This window comes from Passer montanus, unplaced genomic scaffold (genome assembly GCF_014805655.1).
Source record: "Passer montanus isolate IOZ18808 unplaced genomic scaffold, ASM1480565v1 scaffold58, whole genome shotgun sequence".
NCBI lineage: Eukaryota > Metazoa > Chordata > Aves > Passeriformes > Passeridae > Passer > Passer montanus.
Genome location: NW_024370816.1, coordinates 963,915 through 978,001, shown reverse-complemented (window position 1 = coordinate 978,001; position 14,087 = coordinate 963,915). Strand labels below are relative to the sequence as shown.

At 39.0% G+C, this 14,087-nt stretch overlaps 1 protein-coding gene across 8 annotated transcripts in view; it reads right to left on the bottom strand.

Moving 5' to 3' along the window:
- Nucleotides 1–268: 268 nt before the first annotated feature.
- NTNG1 (netrin G1) overlaps nt 269–14,087 on the bottom strand; it is a 146,115-nt gene continuing 132,296 nt past the window's right edge. For all 8 annotated transcript variants that reach the window (XM_039726346.1, XM_039726340.1, XM_039726342.1 and 5 more), the window contains one exon: nt 269–847. In XM_039726346.1, the coding sequence (XP_039582280.1) occupies nt 599–847 (249 nt within the window). In that variant the 3' untranslated portion in view covers nt 269–598. The remainder of the gene's footprint in view (nt 848–14,087) is intronic.

The following is a 14,087-nucleotide window of genomic DNA, read 5'->3' as shown; positions in this document are numbered from 1 at the left end:
GAATGCCTTGGTTCGGTCAGTCCACACACCGGGCGGAGGTACAGGAGGGCACCAGAGAGGAGTAGCGAATGTTGTTGGAGTTCTCTTCCGTTCGGGGGCTGTCAAAGCCGTGTCAGTCCCGCAGCCGAGCGATCCCACAGACAGGCGGCTGCCGGCGCGCCTCGAGTCTGAGGGCAGCAGTCTCCACTCGCAGCCCTGTCCGTGGCTGAGTGATATGGCTTAGTTCAGTTCGGCCTTCCTAGTTTGAATGCGGTTATTTTTAGCAGCTTTTACAGATTTCCTTATAGCCACAATGCACTGACAGCAAAGAATGCCTTGGTTCGGTCAGTCCACACACCGGGCGGAGGTACAGGAGGGCACCAGAGAGGAGTAGCGAATGTTGTTGGAGTTCTCTTCCGTTCGGGGGCTGTCAAAGCCGTGTCAGTCCCGCAGCCGAGCGATCCCACAGACAGGCGGCTGCCGGCGCGCCTCGAGTCTGAGGGCAGCAGTCTCCACTCGCAGCCCTGTCCGTGGCTGAGTGATATGGCTTAGTTCAGTTCGGCCTTCCTAGTTTGTATGCGGTTATTTTTACTATTTTTTTTTTCTTTTCTTTTCCCCTTTAGGGATTCCAGTGGCGAACGCCGGGCTTTGTCCCGTTTCCGCGCGGCCGCGCACAGTCCGCGGCGAGGCGCGGGCCCGGGCGCCGCCCGCCCCGGGGCCGAGCTGCGGCCGCAGCCGCCCGGCTCCCGCTCGCAGCGCAGCTTCTCGCACAGGATGCCCGTGTAGGCCGGCGGGCACTGGCAGCGCACGTTGTTGATGCAGGTCCCGCCGTTCTGGCAGTGCAGGAGCTCGTTGTCACACACGTTGGCTGCAAGACAGCAGGGGAGGGGGAGAGAACAGGGAGCGATGTAAGTTCCATTTCAGCAGAAATGCACCAGAGGCTCCACCTCCCTCCTCTTCCTGAGACATATGATAAGGGACTCTTCTTCAAATACTCGGATTTTTTTTTCCCCTGTATTCTTGGAAAACCATCAAATTCGTTTAACACCACTGACTAAAGTATTGATTAATTTTATATGAAGGACTATTTAATAATGAAATAATAAGAATTTTAACACGTGCCTTGTGCTAACGTCTGCATCTTTATCACTGAACTGGAACTGTAGGTGGTGTGTGTTATGTGAAAGGGGCAATGCATCTAGAGCTTTTGGAAACCACGAACAGTGGTTAAAAATGCAATATGGCTTTGCTGAAGTAAAAAGAATTGCATGAGAGGACAAGGTTTTATAATCAAGAGCTGCATGTATTAATGATCTGAAAAAATGATGCAAAAAAGATAAGGCAAGCACAGGCAGGAGATTCAGCATGCTGTTGGATGGGGATTATATAGCATAGACATCTGGAAATAAAAGATAATGTTATTTCCATTATAGATCAAATATTTCTTCCTGATTAGATTGGCTACTTTGGTACATGGCATCTTAAAGCTATCTCAGATATTGTAGCCTGATAATAACTTCAGAAATCAGATTTGACAGGGGAGTTAAGAGACAATAATACAGGCAAAACTTTTAGACTTGCATAATGTTAGAGTATTTGAAAAGCTGACAGCTTTACTTTGTATTGCTTAATATCAATTCAAATATTTCATGGGTGAAAATGCAGAGGTATGAACAACACACTAATTAAACGTGTCAATCTGTGTTTTATTTCAGATGATACCACTAGTATGATATGTGTTGGATTACAGCTCTGCCTTTCACTGAGAGGCAATTTTAGTAAAGAACTTGCACCTATGATCTAGAAGCTAACTGGAAAAATTTTAACTTAGAGAATTAGGGAAAATATTTACTTGGGTAAGAAGCAGACTCAACATCATGTGATATTTATGTAAACCTTAGCCTGAAAATATTCTAAATAATTCAAAATAGAGAAAGTATTGTTAATTTTATCTTAACTATTACTGTTTATTACTACAAAGAAATACAGTTTTGCAAATATTTAATTACTTTTAAAAGCAGTCCAAATGTAATGAGAACTACAAGTGAAATAGTCCAGGTTCTTAAGTGGTTTAGTTCTACATAAATCTGCAATTTTGTGCACCACTAACCTCACTGGTAATCTTATCTGTCCTGGCTTGCTTTCAGAAAAATAATGTTTTCACCCTAAAAGGTCTCTCTAATAACTGCTTTCTGATGTTCTGCATCCAAGTGGGCCAAATAATGCAATATGCTGGAAACTTGTAGATACAGTTAAGAGGCACCAGTAAATCATTATTTTTCTTAGTAATTCCTTTAGCAATCAAGGGTTTTCTAGTAAGAGCTATGGATTTAATATTGTTGTCCAGTTTCTGAATTGCAATGGAAAAAATTGCACAGTAAGGTAAAAAAACACATTTTGTTGATGATTCTATGTCTGAATTTTAATGTTCTACACATACATTAGAAAAAATGTATAAGAAACAGTAAGTCCCCACCAAATAAATGTGATGAGATTAAAAACCCAGAAAATACCATGGTAACAGGCAGAAAAAATGAACTGTATTTTAATACAGTCAATATTTGCATTACATCTCTTATAACTGAGGCTATGTATTTTTTGAAGTTGACTTTATTATTTAGATTATATATAGTTAGTCATCTCTATATGCAAAATCAAAGTACTTTATCTGATGGTACAGCTACTGGATCTGCATGTTCTGGACTACTCATTGCTGGGATGCTTCCCACAGTTCAGGCAGTGAAAATTGTAAAATATCTGCCCCATCAATACAGACCCTTGTTTGCCTTGACAAACTCAGTGGGGGTCCACAGTTCATTAAATACCACTTTTTAAACAGCAGAGGAGATATTTTGCTTCACATTTTGCCTGGAATAATTTATCCAAATTTTCTCAAGTATTAAGTAAACCATATTTTTTAAAATGTATTATAAAACAAATATCTTTCCTATTTTAAACTTCATTTTGCAGACTACAGCCTGTTATTTGAAGAGGTCCTTAGCCCAGATCTGGTCTGTAGTTACAGGTGGCTGGAGATGAGGGGCTGAGGAGGTGTTTTGCTGGCTGTTCTGCCTGACACAAAATTCTGCCATCTACAAAACACTGCTATCTACAAAATTCTGGATACAATGTTACAGATGCTGATTTCTAAATCAGACCATTTCTTTCTCATTGGGAAGTTTTTGAAATGTGCTTAAAGAAGGGATGGATCAAAAGCTTCATCATTATTCTTATAGGAATGTTGTAAATGTCTGCCCACAGGAATGCAGGTATGTTTTATTGTTCTCAGCAAAATAGCTGAAAATTCTGGAATTGTTGATCTTGTATTAACACAGCTTTCCTAATTTTATGCTTGTATCTCTTTCTCTTGCACACAGACATGTATGCACATATATGTATCATGTTGATAGCAATTTTGAGCTGGAAGTTATAGAAAAAAGAATCTGGAAATATTATGAAATCCCATTATTTTTTGCCAATTTTGTTTTAATTTTCTTCTGACCAACTCTAATACCATTTTCACCTTTCTGAAAGTGTGGTCATGATTACTTTCAGAACTTTAATATTGACTAATTATTATCTGAATGGCATCAGGTACCAAACTCTGATAAAAGAATGAAACATGAGAAGTGACACAAGTAAAAGACCTAATTCTGAAGTCATCACATTGAAGACTATTAAGACCTGTGTGGCTGAACTAGCTGGGAGTTTGCTGGCAGATCTTCCTTAATTAGAAGCCAGGACACCAAACTGGTCACTTAAAAACCAGAGCAGGTATCTCATTTGTTTTGGAGAGCTTTGCAGGCCTTTTTGAGGGATGTTTCTGAGCACAGTCTCCAGATCTGTGCTACTGCATGAAGTGAAATATTTAAAGTAAACTAAAGTAAGTTGTTTTGAAGGTATTCTCATAATCCATGAATTTGCAATTTAACTATGGTCCAGCTATAGCATCCTTAAAACACTTCACAAATAAGACAGAAAAGAAGGCACAACGTGCCTTGCCATATGTCACAAACTATTCTTGATCTTTAATTACAATGTTAATGAATTTGGGAATGGAATAAAAAAGGAAAACAAGGGAAAAATACCTATCTTTGAGCTGGCTCAAGGGATAGTATTAGCATGTCATAGATGTGCTAATGTTTCACAGAATTTATATTGGGTATTAAATTAAATATTGTGAGTAACACAGCTGTTTGACAAATTACTACTTTCCTCTTAAATGTTCAAATCTGAATAATACATGAAAATTCCCGAGTCTCTCCAAAACTCAACTTTAATATCTTTGCAGCTTCTTGAAAGAAAAGGGTTAGACAGCTCTGGCTGATATTAGTTCTGAGGCAGCAGCAGAGAGAAGAAATGCAGGCGTTGCTCTCTTCAGTCTGGAGGGCACCTCAGGCACAGCTGTGTGCTCTTGGCTTAAGGACCTTCTGTTGCTGTGTCTGGGCAGCTGCAGAGCACATGCCCAGGGCTTTAGGTCTGCCTGCTGCCCAGACACAACAAGAAGAAGCTACAGAGCTTAAATACAGTTTCTTCTATACTCCTGTCTTTCCCAAAGGCCATCCAAAGGGGAAGAAAATAAATTTCTACCTTTCTTTGTGCTACCTTAATTTTTGTACAGCTTGCCTACAGTAGCATCTCGTTCAGGTGGGACAGGCTATTGACACATTTTTTGAGCTGGGATAGATGGTGTTCTCTTTCTGCATCAAAATCTGGGTTTATTATGAAATTTCCTTTGTGGGAACAACATAAAGATGATTAATGATAAAATTTTTTCTTTCTGTGACTTTATTAGAGATTCTTGCTTCCTTTCTTGAATTCTTAAGGCTTAAATTTCAAACAATGTTTCCTACATTCGCTTCTATCACTATTTTCCTTCAGTGTGCACCTTTTGTGGCATCATTTGTTACAGACGTCTCTCTCCCTCTCTCTCTCTTTTTAAAACCATCACTTCACTTTCCTCCTTTTTGTCTCCCAGGTCATGAGTATCACAGTCCCTGGACAGGCTGTTGGGTTGACAGCTCTGAATATATTACACAACATATTTGTCTTTTCTAAAGCACTGATGCAAGCTTTGCCCTGACTTCTGCTGCAGTGAATTTTCCATACTGTTTGTCAGTGGATTTTGTTACTGGTACTACTGAATTTTTGACCTTGGATTCCATGTATTGTTCATAATTTTGAGAGCATGCAGGTCTCATGGCTGAAGAAATTATTCTTGGCTGTGTTTTCTCTAATGCATTTGTTTCCTTGGCACTTATGATTTAGTAAAGAATATTACTTGAACTCATGAATGAGGAAGATTTCAGCACACATGCTAACAGAATATTCTGTCTGTGCATAAGTGAGTAAAAAGCCAGCATAGTGAAACCCATGTTTGCAGTAATGATGTTTATAGGTAGCTCCAACATATGCAGTGGCTGTCTATATATAGACACTGAACAGCACATTGAAATGCCATGAAAAAATTGGGAGGTTTCGTCTCACTGCATAAATAACTACAGTAAATCCAGGCCAAGCACAAGCGATTTCTTGTCAAATGCAGAATTAGTTCCTGTGAGTACTATGAGAAGCCTGTAACTAACATGCATTATTCCCTAAATCTGTGATCATTTAATCAATGAATGGTAAAAACAATCTTAAAATATAAAATAAATTGCAGTGAATGAAGCTTGTGTGAATGCCTAATAAGAATGTGAGCATCTGCACATACATATATAGCAAGAAAACATCTGCAGTTGTGACAGCATTAGCAGTATTTTCCCCACATTTTTTCAAATAGGCAGGAATGGAATTGGGGAATGCAAAAGACTTAGTCTCATTCGAATGCAAAGGTGTGAAATTGTTTCCAGTTGTACCCAGTTGCATGTTCCAGTTGATGTGACTGCAATCAAAATATTTCAAATTGCGACAGTCATCAATGAATATCTTCACTATTTGGAAAAAAAAATCCTGAAAATGCAATATATACTTGCTGTGTGTTGAAGATCTCTACATGGAATTCCACTGACTCATGAGATGTCACCCATATAGCATAGATGTCAGGTAAGAGGATAAAAGGGCATGGGGAAAACAGTAGTCAGGCTTCTCCTGAAAGGTTACAGCTACTGCTGTTACAGTTCGTGCTTCACAGCAGATGACAATACTTCAAGTTTTTATAGCTTAAGTATCTTACTCATTTGAATAACCAGTGAGTAATAACTGAGTTCAAGGCTTTGTTGCTGAGATTTCTTCTCCTGCCTGTCTTCCAATTAGAAGTACTCATTTTACTTATTTTATTCTGATGTTTAGAATTTCATTTATTGTTACCATTTACATTACTGCCAAATGGCTTAAAAATGTTTTATTACTGTGAATATGTGCCAGTGTTGATCAGACTTCTTCAGTGCTTTGAATCCACAAACATACCTGATATGAAAAACAGCTACAGTTCTTAGAAATTCATAATAATTTCTTTGTTTGGAAGTGACACTAATTCAACATTTGCTGTAGTAGTAAAACTATCTTAGGATACTATCAAGACAAGGCAGATGCTTTGATGGCATGAAAATAAAACTGGTTTGCACTTATCTACCAAAGCACATTCTTAAGCTATGACAAAATAAATCACTTCAGACAAGTACAAGCCTAAAGCATATCTTACTGTGTCAAAATTATGGTCACAAAATAACAAACATTAATACAAAGATGTCTGGTGCAAAGTTGAAACAATGTTGTGATTAATTGCACTGCCAGCAATACAAGGAAATAAACATTGACCAAGTGAGAGTAGTTTCTAAAGGCAGACATCTCCATCTTGACTTGTCTTAGAAATGCCTGTTAGAAGCACAATTGAAATGACACTTGATTTTTTATCAGACCACTTTTATTAAGTTATCAGAGAGTAAATGAATAGGGGAGTAATGGAGATACTGTGTTCACTGAATATTTTCAGTAGAATTTTTAGATTGTTTTCCTTCATATAATTTCTGTTTTTTCTGCACAACAGGCAGTTCAAAGCCAAGCCCATTCTAATAAAATGTGCAGGTGAAGTCTTCAGAGTTTCTACAAGAAGATGTAGCTATTACTCAGAGTTCTGCCCAGCACACAGCCAGAGAATGGATGGTGATTCCTCTCCTGCAAACAGGCAGTAATTTATCGTAGCGTCCACATGGGTAAGCTTAGTTGATTACGTCTCACCACTGAAAGTGCAAAATTCTGTACAGAATATGTGGGGGTTTTTAACCATGGTATGAGGATAGTAGAGGTAGAAAGTTACTGTTTTTCACAGCTTGTGTCTGTGCTTTCTCATTTTTCATCTCTATTCTTAATCTAAAATCCTTGGGTTTAATTAATAAAGAATAATGAGAAGAAATACATCTACACTGTCAAAAGGACACGAGGGAGAACTGAATTTTGGAATTGATACTCATACATGATAGCCATAGTAGCTTTGGTAGAAACTACACATGATTGTGTAATAAAATGGATGAAAACAAATCCAGATTTAGTTATCTAAGAATTATAGTTGAACTACTACCTTTCAATCTTCCTTGGTTTCAGGAAATGAATGATTTAACCTTTCAGTTTTCTAATTTTGATGGTTCCAGTTTCATACTTGTACAAAAGAGGATGATTCCCAAAGTGGGGGAAAGAAAAATTTGCCTGTTCTTTTTATTGCTTTGCTTATGGAGGAGCACCACTGAATTGGTATGACCCTGATCATACTTTAGGGTAATCTCAGGAGAGCAATAAACTACATATCAGCTTTAGTTGCTCCGAAGGGACTACATGCCCCCATCATTCATATTTCACTTACTAAGCTGTAAGCTACAGTGCCATTATTCCTCTCTGCTGGAGAAAAATGAACATTCTCACATGACCTGTCTTCTCTTCCCTTAACTAGGAAAAGAAGCAGTTATAACTCCAGCGTTGTGTTTCTTTTTTCTATTGCCAACAGCAAGGTCAGGGTTTAGATGTAACAACTATCAGTAAAACTGGTTAAGCACAAAAAGTACTCAGATGCAAATGATGAAGTCATCAAAAGGCCCTATGAATTGGGGGATGGGATTTGGTTCCCTAAATATGAGCAGCTACTGCCATTAGCTTTCCAGAAGGCACTTCAGACATGCACAGGGAGCTGGCAGGTGTGCCCAGGAGCTCTGGGAGCTTTAACTGGGGAGCAGTGCTGCCAGGGGCTCCTGGGCCCTGCTCTGCTGCCAGCCTCTGGTGCAGCTTCCCTGCTCCAGCCCAGCTCTGCAGGCTGTGCCCGACCCCGTGGCTGCTTCTGGAGCTGCTCTGCTCCCCTGGCCTAGGGCACTGTGTGCTGGGAAACTCCTGTCCTGCTGTCCCTCACCCCTCCTGACCTGCTCCTGGCTCAGTGGCACTTTGGGAACATCCAGCTGCCACTGCTCCTGAGACATCTATGGCCACTTCAGTCTTATCCAAAGGGCTGGCAGGGTGACCTTGCCTGCACAGCAGCATTTTCTGCTTCATGTGCAACAACAGGATTTTCTTGGAACTTAATTTTCCCAAGAATTACGAAACAGACCTGCAACAAGTATTGCTTTTATAGAGCACAAAACCATGGGAGAAAGTCTGGAAAACAAACAAAGCAGGATCATGCGAAGGTCAGCAATTCAAATACACGATTATGAATTATATAAAAGGCTGAATGTTCCTGAATCCTTGGCTGCTAAGGTGTTTGATTTGGAATAACGTTATGGGCACAAAAGAATGCAAAGAATTTGTCTTTGTTTACAAAGAAAATAGTATCTCTTTTGGCTGTTCTTCCCAGTGAACACTACACTGAAGACTTTGAAAATCCATGAAATAGCCCCAAACACTTGTTACTTTATTTGGCAGCAAAACCAGGCAAGATAGTAACAACTGAAAATACTTCCCAATGATTTTGGAGATTAGAATCATTCCAACAAGTATTTCCTAAATTTTTTAGGGAAGGGATAAAAGAGAGACAGAATGTGTTGTTGATGGCTTCTATTAATAATTACTGCTATTCTAAAGTTATTTGTGATCTAAAATAATTTGAAACTTGCAAACATTCTTCTCACTTCTTTGGCTGCAAGCCAATTGCATGGGAGCTTTTGAACAATTGGTAAAAATCCCAGTGGAAATATATGTTATGATCAACTTCTAAACTACATAAACCAGCATTTGTAATGGAAACACCAACAATCTTTAACTGCACTGCAGTAATTATAAAGGGTATTAAAGTGGCATGGGTATGTAACTAAATGTAAGTGTGACTTAGCAGCTCTTTTACAGTGACCACAAGGAAAGGTAAAGCCAAGTATGTATTTGCATGTCATTATATATCCCTTCTGTGTGCATTTGCCAAAGGAAAGGTTTAAGATATTAGGACAATGTTCTCCTACAGAAGACCAAAACACCAGTGTGCAAAATTAATGGTGTAGAATCTCTCAGGAGATGAACATTGTGAATTTATGTTAACATTAGCTACAATGCAAAGGTAAAACATTTGCATAATTCCTGCAACATGTGAAGTGAGGGATGGAGTTTTTTGTTCAAGTAACAATGCTGTGAATCAGGAGATCTTTCTGAATGAATCTACATTGATTTATTGTTTTGAGTGTGGATGAAATGCTGCTGAGTGCTTTTGCTGAGCCAGCTTTAGAATGGAGATAAAAACACTTCCCTACAGGTGTCAAAGCCCTTCAGAATAGAACTTCTTATTGCTAGTGAACAATGGGGAAGTTGATGCCAAGGGAAGTCCAATGAGTTGCCTGTGCAAACAAAAGGAGGGAATGATGCAGGTCCTGTGAATTCCTGCTCTATTTATTACATTGAACTGCTGATTAGATAAATGCAACAGCAGAGTTGATTATTGTTTCCAGGGGAGTTTGCTGACAGTCTGCTTTGAAAAGGTTTCTAAACTATGAAGTTTAAAAAATGACTATGCAATCTTGTCCAATTGTCATATGTGATTGCATAACATGATTAAATACTCTGACAATCTCAAATGCCAATGCTGTGAATCATATCTCCTTCTAATCTCACCTATCAGAACTTCAGCTGCTTCATATTCATACATAAGATACACAGTAAAGATATGCAAATCTTTTACCCATTCTGCTTCATCTGACCTATAAAAATATTACCTGTTATTGTCTATTTTTGTATTACATTAAAAAATGAATTCAACAGGCAGATTTTTATATCCTAGTTCCTGTCTGAGCTATACCAGATGATAACATGCTCTCTTGTGAGAGGGATTTTAATTGGTGCAATGCTTTACTTTTCCACTCTTTTCATCAGAATACCAATAAGATGATTCAAACAGCTGGCATGTAGCACTCTGCAAAAATAAGAACGAATAAATTAATGTATCAAATAATTAAAGCTATTAGTTGCTGCAAGCTAGTTTTCATCAACAATATTCATTGCTGCACACAGATTTGCTTCGGGTTATCATGTGCATTTATCTTCATGACAGAGCAACCATTAGATGGGAAACCCCAGATAACAGCTCCTCTCTCCAACACAATCATCTTCAGGCATATCACTTTTTCTGCAGTATTTTACCAGGTATAACCAATGTCACAGTCTTAGCCAGTGTTTTTTTACCTGAAAATATTTAAAAATCTGACTTATCACACAGTTCAACAAAAAAATCTGAAATATGTTCATTATTATACACTAGCCAGTAGAGCTGAAGCAGGCATACAGGCAACCTAAAGATTTTTCACAATATTGATATGCAGGCTACCATTAATAAGTTGTTTCAATAGTAACAGAATTATATTAATCTTATTTAATCAACTTTCAAGTTTTGCTATAATGTCGAAAAAGATCTGAATAAACATAGACCTGTCTTAGAGAGTACACAGCATGGTTTGTTTGGGATAATGTCTGAGAAGTTCTTTCTATCAGCATATGAACTAAAGATGATGTCTCTAACCATGGATGTTGATTACTACGACAAAGTGTTAGGATAATTCAGGATATTAAAAAGACCAGAGCTTTGTTCTCATGAGTAAGAGCTGTTTCCCTGTGAGCTTTATATCGTTCTAGCATTACTTTTGGCATGCTGATTAACATACTTATATTTCTGTTTATCAATTGTGATGCACAAAGGTGTTAAAATTTAATTATTAATGAAGACTGAAATAACCTGGGATCCTTGAGGAATAGATAACTCTCAAATGTGATTTAACTTCCAAGTACTTTCCTTATTTTGTTTAAAATTATTTTCTCCAATTTTTAATTTGTCAAGTCATGCCAGAGTTGAAAAATACCAAGGCTACCTTCATTAATTGTGGTCTAATAAATTACTGTAGATAGTGTGCTAGATATTTTTAAAGCTATATTGTATCAATAGCTTTAAATCTAATGATGGAAAAAAATAGTTGTGTCATTTAAAAAGTCTTCTACCTGCACTTAAGACTGAGAAACCAAGACCTTGGTCATTTTCTCCTGCTCTTGAGAGTCTGTGTGTACAGCAATGTCACGAACCTCTGGTTTGGAAAAGGAAGGGTCACATAAGAAACAATCAATTTTTATGAAAATGTACTTTTAGAATGCACTTTTAAAACATCGTGTCTGACTATATTTCTTTTAAAACTCTCAGTGAAAAAGGAGGCAAATTTCTGCACAACAGACCTGGGATGATGATTATTCTGTATTTCCTGGCAAGTTTATCTCATTGGGTCCAGTCCTGTCATCTGCCCCAGAGAACCCTCTACATTACACGTGAGCTCCCACAGCTCCTGTCACGTTTGTTCTTCTCTTCCAGCAGCCTTGGCAGTGATGGCAATGGAAATCTGGCTGATCAGATCCCAGCTCCCTGAGAACTCTGTATTCTTTGACATCGACTCCAATGGACGCCTGTGCTGCTGGCTGCATGTGCTAGTGGAGGGCAAGGAAAGGCTGTCATTCCAGGTAGGATGAATTTTTGTAGGCTGGAGCCTTGTGAGGGACAAACAGCAATGGAGCCTCCTCCTACTTCATGGAAATCCAAGGCAAGCAGGGCTGGCAAGCATGGCCAGGCAGCACAGTGCCTCCTCAGGTTTCAAAGAGCCCCAGAGTGAGGGTATGACAGGAGTGTGAAAGGCAAAGGTTTTCTGCTGTGAGACAGCATTTCTGAAGTGGTAACATGGCAGATCTGAGTGGGATGCTGGTTTTCTGAAGACTGCCAGAAGCTATGGAATGAGTAGCTGTTTAGCTAAAACAGCAGGAGGAGTGCTAAGGAGAAGTAGTTGGAACTGGAACAGTTCTGGAGAGAGGTTTGGGCTAAAGCCAGGGCGGGTAGGAGTAGGTGAGGGAGGTGCTCAGCACATCTTAGCTGGCTCAATGTTTTGTATTTGCAAAACACTCAGGGTCCTTCTAATGGTGCAGTGCAGCGTGGGCTGCAGCATCATCACTAAGTTGTCATGTTGCCACTGAATAAAAGATATAACTGGAGTACACTTCTCTAAGTGTCTTTGCACTTTGTTTTAAATCAGTAATGGTTTAGCATGAACTAAGCAAAGCTCTCAGGTCATTGCAGAAAAATTATTGCAGGATATGGCTTTATTTTGACAGGTGGTGTAAATCTTGACCCAAATTTTCATACCTTTGCAGAAGTTATGCAGTATACATGCCACCTTTCATAGTACTCCCTTGTTGTGTACCAAAGGGCACGTGTGCATATGTAATTGGAAGCATTTCAGAGAAAGCATCCAGCTCAATTTTTGGGATGTTTGTGTTGTGGTATGTTGCAGTAGGCTGTTGTAATCTGTTTCTAAGATATGTGGAATAGGATGCACTTTCTGAGAGTGGAAGCCTCCTTGCAAAGAGCTGTGCTCTGCTGCATAAAGTCAACATAATGGAGCTGATTTAAGGATGCTATGCTTGCCCTCAAGATGAATTTCCTTGCACTAGCAAGCTTTAGTTTAAATTGTAGGATTCTCCTGTTCCTGAAATCAGTAGGAAGTATGTTAGGCTTTTGAATTTTGTGAGAGTAACTTGTCTGCCTTAGATGCTAGTCACTGCTTATTGCCTCATGATCAAAATGCAGCTTCAGCTCTTTAAAGGAACAGCTACATGTGATGAAACGGTTCACACTCCTTGGAAATGAAATTCTAAATTCTTCAAGGTAAAAGTCCTATTTCAAGGATCCTTTGGCTTAAAAAGCAAGTTGAATTCCCATTTAAAGTATGTGTGCTATTCAGAGCTCAGTGGGGCAGCACCTCATGAACAGAACACCCCACTGAACTGTCTCCCATGGACTGCTCTTTCTGTACTGAGGACACTGGAGTTTGTTCCTCCTGCACTTGCCAGTGTATTTGGGGACCTGCATTTGGGTAGTGCATGTGGGGAACACACCTGCTAGCTCTTTATTTTAGCCCCTGTGTGCCCCTGATGTGTAGCTGCTTGGTGCTGCTTCTTAAGGCTCACCAAAACACCTACTAAAGGGAGAATTCCTCCTCCAAAGGGATTATGGCTGAACTCCTTATAACCTAGAGTTCTGAAGGCAAGAATAGATCCTTGGATTTATTGGAAAAAGTTTCAAATTTAAGCAGGAAAGAGAGTAAGAACAGAGGCTACTTGGATACTGGTTCCATGAGCTGGAACAATGTTTTGGGTTATCCACAGAGAGATTTGTAAATCTGGAAAATACAGATAAATGTCTAAAAAGTGTGAAAGATCAGGAAAACTATTCCACTCGGTCTCTAGAAAGGGAATAAAGTGGGTAAATTGATCTACAGACAAGTGCAAATGAAAATATTGGCTCTAGATTCAGCCAGTGCCATCACTGCAGTTGTTACTACGTGACTTTCCAGGTCCATCAGAACAAAAAGACAGACAAGTCATTGGCAAGAAGAAAAAAGCATCTCAATTAGTACCTGTCCAAGATGTAGTTATAAAAACACAATATAATTTTGGGTATAACGCTTTAATCATCCTGAACCTCAGCTGCCTGTTGACATCAGTGATGTTAATGAATACAGTCCCTTCAATATAATTATTTCAAGATGATTTCAGATACAAGTAGTCTTCTATAGAAATTAATTGCCAACAACTGAATTACAATCAAACTCTTCCCCCTTCTTTGTAACATCTTTAAACTTCCAGCACTGTCACTTCTCTTCTAACCTGATGAATGCAGG